This window comes from Volvox carteri, assembly GCF_000143455.1.
Source record: "Volvox carteri f. nagariensis unplaced genomic scaffold VOLCAscaffold_102, whole genome shotgun sequence".
NCBI classification, from domain to species: Eukaryota; Viridiplantae; Chlorophyta; class Chlorophyceae; order Chlamydomonadales; family Volvocaceae; genus Volvox; species Volvox carteri.
This window is the reverse complement of record NW_003307645.1, coordinates 101,788-108,959: the sequence shown is the minus strand read 5'-3', so window position 1 is coordinate 108,959 and position 7,172 is coordinate 101,788. Positions and strand designations below refer to the sequence as shown.

Below are 7,172 nucleotides of genomic sequence, written 5' to 3'. Positions count from 1 at the left end.
ATCACGTCCCAGAGCCTGAAAACTGCACACCATCGTTAGTCAGCTGTTTGAGCGACAAGAGCCGAAACTTAAACCCTGGCACGTAGTAGACGTTCCTAATCTTGATTACAACTGGACCCTTCTGCTTGTGGTAGTAGTAGTTCGCCCCTATGTGGTATGAACTGCAGCTAGCTTGATCCTTCGCGACTTCTACCAACAGGTCCCCGTAACCCACCGCGTAGTGCTCCTCTCCTCCGCCACACTTCAGAGGAATCGGGTCACAAGGCTTGTAGTCCCTTAGTGACCGTGCGTCCGGCGTGACGTGGTAGATAGCGCCTGAGTCCAGGTACCAGGTAGCATCTAGCTCTCGCAGCTGTGGCCCCGATGTCTCCGTACTGCCTGATGCAGCTGCCGACGACACAGCAAACGCTGGAGTGGACTCTAATTCAGAAATTTCTGCCTCCACCATACGCGATGGTGAATCCCCCAGCTCCAGCATGAACACCGGGCACGGAACGCATGGTCAGTAAAAATTCACTCCCATCGTAAAGCCCCTTTTCCTTCAGACGGTCGCCGCTTACTACCAACTTCCGGTCCCCCCTGCGGAAGATGCATATCACCGCACCAATGGTGCCACGATCAAGAAAGAAGTTCTCGTACCTACCCCGGCCGGACCGATCAACCACGCACCTCGGCGCGGCTTGCTTGGGGTAATCGATTCAATCGATCGACTATTAACTTGGATCCGGCCGACTTTGGCTCGCTAAGCTGTATCGGCTCGTCTGGGAACGGTCACCACGATCGGCGACTGAGTAACGTTACACTTGCCGCGTAAATAATAATGATAAGGGGTAGAAGTCGTGTATAAGATCAGCAAATCGCCGGCAGTAAGTTTTACAGTTGCTCCATTGACTGTTTCCTTTGCACATCTATCCACACGCGCCAATTTCAGTGGGCCGACATGTCTCGCCGCAGTGGTAGTGGTAGTGGTAGCGCCACGACCTGGCTGGCTTTGGCGGCCCTGATGCTGCTCAGCGCTAGTCCTGTGTTCGGATGGGAGGATCACAAGCCACCGAAGCCGCCTAAGGAGATCTGCGACAAGACCATTGTCGTGACCGAGAAGTTCAACGAGACCGCCTGGGTGACTCCGACAGGCATCCCCCCGGGATCGGTGCGTGTGCGTGCGCGTGCGCGTATGCATGACATGTGCATAGCTAGTTGGAAGTGTGTCACGGAAGGAAAGAAAACACCAAACGAAACGGGATTTTCATTGATAAGGGATAAGTCTCCCACGAAAAGGTGTTTCTTCGCTGCCGTAGCTTATTTTGGCAACTAATGCTGGAGCGATGGGATGCATATGCATATGGATGCATCTTCCCTGCAGGCCCACGCACGTTGATGCAGTACAGTCTTTATGGCACGTCCGATTATTGTTTGCCCGTGGCCGCACGTCGATTCTATATGTTTTTGCGTACATGCGCGAAAAGTAATAACTGCATGTTAATTGCTAATGGTATATTGTATGCAAATGTATGTCTGTTTATCGATCTGTTGCCGATTTGTGTCTGCTGCAATTACGCAATGTGATGCAGGACCTGTCCCCGTTCATTGGCTACAGCCTTGGCTACATTGATCCCTTGTACCTGGGGGCCAGCGTCGAGCCCAAGACGAGGGTAGGCTGCTGTTGGTTGTATCGGGTGTTGTTGGTTCTGTTGCTTGGCTGTCGTCAGCAGGCTTAATGTTGCTGCCAGTGACGAAACGAACCATGAAGCTTTACATGCAAATTGTATCTGCCTTGGGAAGCGGCGGGCGAAAGTCGACCCGCCAGTCGTACATAGCGTTACGGCAAAGTCGCCGGCATTAATGGCGGCATGTAAGCGCTAGCCACATAATTTCAACCCCATGATGCTTTTGCATGAAACCATTCAGGTTGGGAAGGCCAGCGATTTCTGCTACGTATTTGCGCTGAAGTACAGCTACTGCGTAAACACGCTAGAGTTTGGTATCTTCGGCAGCATCACGTTCCTCGGGCCCTTCACGGACGTCCAGGTACGTGTGGGCTAGTCAAGTAAGTTGTTGCAATACTACGCTTCTGCCAACAGCCAGGCGGATGGATATGATGAAAGGGCGCAGATTATGGTCGATTGTCGTACAAATGGTCGATTGTGGGAATCGAACAAGTTCTGGCACGTCTTTATTCCGTACTGCTGCTCATTGCTCACCAATATTCACTCAAGAAAGGACACCCTCCACTGCAGGTGCTGCCGCCACCCAATTCGCTCGTATCCTGTGCCTTTTTTAGTAGTCGTGATAAATTGGGCATCACCGTGATGCTGCGCAGGATGCTTGCTTTGATAACGCCATCGCTGGGGGCACGGGCATCTTCAGTGGCGCCGAGGGCATAGTGAAAGTGAAGGTGCTGAAGGAGGGCGAGGTGTACGCGTACAAGATTGAGCTAGAGGACAAGCCCAAGTGCAAGGACAACTGAATGCTCAGGAAGGACATTCAGGAGCTGCTGGCGGCGGAACCAGGTGGGAAGCGATTGGTTACGTTTGCGACGGCGGAGATTCATTCCCCGAGGCATGGCGGCTGCACGATTGAAGGGGTCGCCTCATGTGGTGTTAGCATGTATGTACGTCGGGTGCCTGTTCGAAACGTGCAATGGAGCTCCCGGGTGGTGATATAACCTCAATTTAGTTGGTAGATGTTGTTAGTTGCTGGCAGTAATCCGTTGTCGCCCAGAAGTCGCCCAGAAATGATTGACAGAAGTGGCTGCGGTTTGCGTTGGCCTGCAGTGGATTAGTTGTCCATGACTCACCCACGTGATGCCACGTTCAGAGTGATCACCGATCTTTAATAGGCGGGAATATTTGGGTATGATGCACGTACGTCCGGACACTACGATTTATTAACTCAGCATACATCTCTGCTGTAAAAACAATATACGAATGTTTACGAGCGAGTTCGTTCCAGGATCTTAACTGTAACTGTAACCATAATAATAACCAGCTACCGACTCGGTTGATTACCATCCGTCAGCCAGTCATCAGTTGCCGTTCCCTGAGCCAACACGCAGCACGGAGGTGGCTCTCGTATGAAACATCCGCGCCACACCATCGAGGTGTATTAACATGCATTTCAGACACATGGAGCAGCGGCAGCAGCAGCAGCATATGAACTGTTGTAAGTATAGTTGCAATCAGAGTACCAAGCATCAGCCAATGAACTGATCATTCGTGTCCGCAGCTCGATGTGCAGGTCAGTACCGGCACGCACGACGACGCGCCACGGCATCCGTCGTGACAGGTTGGTACAGCACATGTTTTGCAAGTGATGTTACCTCTTCAGCTGGGCAGGTGAGGAGGCGTTATTGGAATGCTACCGGCAAAGACATATGCCTCATCTGCCCGTCGTCATCGTCACTCATATGTGTGTGTCGTGCTCCGGGCCAGGCTGTTGCCACCACTCGGACACTTGGCCCCCCCTCCATCATCGTTTTTCTTCTCCCGTCGCCTCGGCCCCCGGGCCTTTACGCAATATTGAACTGCCATCCATCTAGAGGTGGAGCAGCCACCGTGGAGGTGTGCTATTTTGTTTCCAGGAAGTAAAAATGCCAACCACCTTGAGAAGAGAAGATAGCTAAGGGTGACGACGTCTGACCTGGCGAGGCCGGCGAGCGTGTTTGGGTCCTGAGTTGGTGAGACGGGTTGGGGGCTCGGTGCATGGACACCATTGACGTACATTTCCCTGACCGGCAGAAATAGAACAGCTGAGCTGTTCCTCCAAGGCCACTTCATGAGAAACAAGGACATAAGGACACAGGCATCCTACCACTCACTGCACTGCACACATCAACATACTCAACATCCGTTTCTGCCACCCACCGAGATGCTGCCTCCAACCGCTCCCCCTGCCATGCTTCATGTTTTCCTCACACTCTCACTCACTTTCTCTCATATACATACACAACAACACGCAACACGCACACATACATACACACTTTCGTACTCTCCTTTCCTCGAACACGTGTAACGCTCAATTCGACCCAAAAAACAGAAAACATAACCCAGTACGCAAACCACAGTTGCGACTGAGGCTCTCACCATCATAAATCGCCATGCACCCACCATCCTCATTCCACAGCACGTCGTAGTAGCAGCAGCTGCGGCAGCAGTAGTTAGCAGTAGTAGTACTAGTAGAAGGACATGCAATCTATGTGATTGCACGAGTAACAGCAGTGCCAGTAACAAGTAACAATAGCAGTAGCATGAGGCATAGTAGATTTCAGCAGTTCCTCAGCTGGACTCGGGCAGTAGCAGCAACAACAGCAGTAGCAACAACAGCTGGTGAGAAACACAAAGCTCACAACAAAGTCGACAGACAATGAAAGATAATGGACAATTACAAAAGAGCGGGCGCAATCTGCACGAGGAACCACGTGTGCAGCCGAAGGCAGGCCGACCGCACATCTAAGGCCCATCATCATCGTGATCCCCACCATATGAAAAAACGTCTCTCCGTAGCCTAACGCGCCTCGCCCGCAGCCCTAAGCACGGCTTCATTTTCATCTACCAGCCGCAAGAGGAAAATGAAATGCAGGAAAAGGAAATGCGATGGGCAGCATGATAGGGATCGATGGGTGCACCCCGCACAGCCGCGCCCACCCACAACTCCCCCCCCCAAGTACCTTTCGTCAGGGCAAGCCTAAATGCGAGCCGGGGTCGATCCCCTGTAGTAGTGCCGCCTTCGCACTGTACTACCAGCCACCCTCATCAACATCCTCATCAACGTCACGACACCAAGGACCTCCGCCACCGCGACGACCACATACCACCGCCTAAACACTAAAAAACACTTTCCAACAATTAAAGGATGTAAACAGACGCACGGATCTGATTACTTTTGTATTCCGTACGCAAATACATACAGGCGCACATGCATACGTACGTTCATACGTACATACAGACGTACGTATAACTGCATGGCTTGCCCATTTCCTGCGAGACCCAGATCTGCAGCGGCTGCTGCTGCTGCTGCTGCTGCTGCTGCACCTATTTAGCCCCTTTTTTCCACATAAACAGTGTGGTGGTGTGAGAAGCAAGAACACGCACACACGGACACCGCATGCACACGGGTCTCGTTTCTTGATCCAAAGGGTTTGTGAAGACGTTTTGGGTTTGGCGTTCGTTCCCACCAATGTCGATACTTCTTTAGCTGGCAAAAACCGGCCTCACGGCGAATCCGTATAAAACGAAATGCCCAGGAACAGAAACACACGTCGCCCCAGCTGCTAACGAGAGCACATGTGCTTTGCTTTGCTGTTGTTTTGTCAAAAAAGGCAAAACGGCAAAGAACAGCAACAAACGGACCGCGTGGCCACACCCTCGCCACAAATGTCCGAAAAATCAAACCCTGTGAGCTCTCAGCTCCTGCGCGGCCGTGGCCCCTCCAGGCGCCGGGAGCCGTAACCCGGTCGGCTCAAGGGGAACACAATAGAGCATCAAACGAGCGGGGGTAACGACGACAACAACAGCTGCTTAAATTAGCTACACATAGCAGTTTACATGAGGCATCAAGCCGCACCGCAACCCAAGCGCACGCGTATTACATCGCCAAAACACTCAACACGCACCACAAAGTGTGCGCGCGCGCTTACCGCGCACGTCAAAACACACACACACACACACACACACAACACACGACGTTTAAACACAACACGGCAAATCTCACCAGTGAGACAGAGAACTGAACAAAACAGAAGAATCCAACGTCCGAACACACGTAAGCACACACGGCGACATCCTGACACGCGCACAAACGAACACACACACACACACACGCGGATACACAAGCCAGCTCAACGTATCAGCTCGCTTCCAGCAAATACACCAACGAAACACAAGCCTACAAATCCGTGCATGCATTCTGTGTACGTGTAATACGATGCCGCGTCCCAGATAAACCCCCCGGCCCCCTTGGCGAGACGGGAGATGCGAGGCGAGAGAGGCAATGAGACCCGCCGTCAGGTGACGTAATAGGGTGGCATCATCAGGGCTGCGGTGGTGGTGGTAGTGGTAGTGGTGGACAGGTACGTGGCGTGTGGTGCCAAACGCGGCGCGGCGAAGCGAGGCAGGTCCCCCCTCCCCAGGGGGGGCTGCAGCACAGCTGGGACCACCAGCAGGGACCACGGAGGAAGTCCGCGAGCGGAGGTGTGTGTAAGGGCCCCCGCCGTCTCCCTCCCTCCCTCCCAACATCCCCCCCCTCCCCCCCACACACACATTTTCACACACCTTCAAAACCCTTACGTTCCTTCTTCCTCCCGACCTGCTACTTGCCACCCGCCACACCCGGTGTCTATCAGACCCGGCAATAGCTCCAGGAAGGAGCCGAATCTCTCCCCTCCTTTCCTGTGAACCTGCTTCAGGGAGGGGTCAGCTCGGGGGAGCTGCACCGCGCGTCCCTCTGTTACTACGCCGTCAAAAGCAGTCAGTCAGTCAGTCAGTCAGTCAGGCCAGGCCAGGCGAGGGGAGGGGAGGGGAGCTGCTGCCTCCGCGGAGACATGGAGGGTACGGGGAGGGTACGGGTACGGGGAGGGGGAGGGGGAGGGAGGAGTAGCCCTAAGCAGTACACTGACTATGTGGCGCGCAGCCTCCGCCCCCACCAGCACTCCGGGCAGAGAGAGTCCTGCATAGTCGCGCGGCCGATAACCTCCCGCCCCCCCCTCAAAAAAAGAAGACAAACAATCAACTGAACGAGACCACTACCACCACCAGCACCAGCAATACAAATGGAAACGGTTATGAATTCCAAGAGGCTCCAATGGGAGGAGTGCAGAGTGCACTCACAGATCCAACCCCCACCGGCATATCTGGTGGCGCTGTCACATGTGCGGTGCAATCACTAGACAGGAATACATACACACACATCTCCCCCTCTTTTTCCCGCTCACCCAAACGTTGCTTCTTCCCCGCGCTTCTTTTAATCCTCACGCTCCTCCTCCCCCTCCTGCTGTTGCTGCTCCCTCTTTCCCCCTTCCCCCCACCTCACCATCACCCCCCTCCCCCTCCGTGACCACGCATTCAACCGCCGCCGCAGCGACGCCGCCCTTAGACGCCACCGCCGGCTTTTCCTACACCTCCGCCAGCTCCACCGCGACGGACCCGTCGGAGTCCTCGGCGGCGGCGGGCTCGTCA

General features: G+C 54.0%; 1 protein-coding gene across 1 annotated transcript in view; it reads left to right on the top strand.

Annotated features, from left to right (window-relative positions):
• Positions 1-2,930, top strand: part of VOLCADRAFT_108267 (allene oxide cyclase) — a gene marked incomplete at its 5' end in the record, with an annotated part of 7,903 nt that extends 4,973 nt beyond the window's left edge. Inside the window, 4 exons of the mRNA XM_002958667.1 lie at positions 955-1,150; positions 1,572-1,652; positions 1,909-2,028; positions 2,321-2,930. Coding sequence (XP_002958713.1) covers positions 955-1,150; positions 1,572-1,652; positions 1,909-2,028; positions 2,321-2,467 — 544 coding nt within the window. The 3' untranslated portion in view covers positions 2,468-2,930. The remainder of the gene's footprint in view (positions 1-954; positions 1,151-1,571; positions 1,653-1,908; positions 2,029-2,320) is intronic.
• Positions 2,931-7,172: the final 4,242 nt, after the last annotated feature.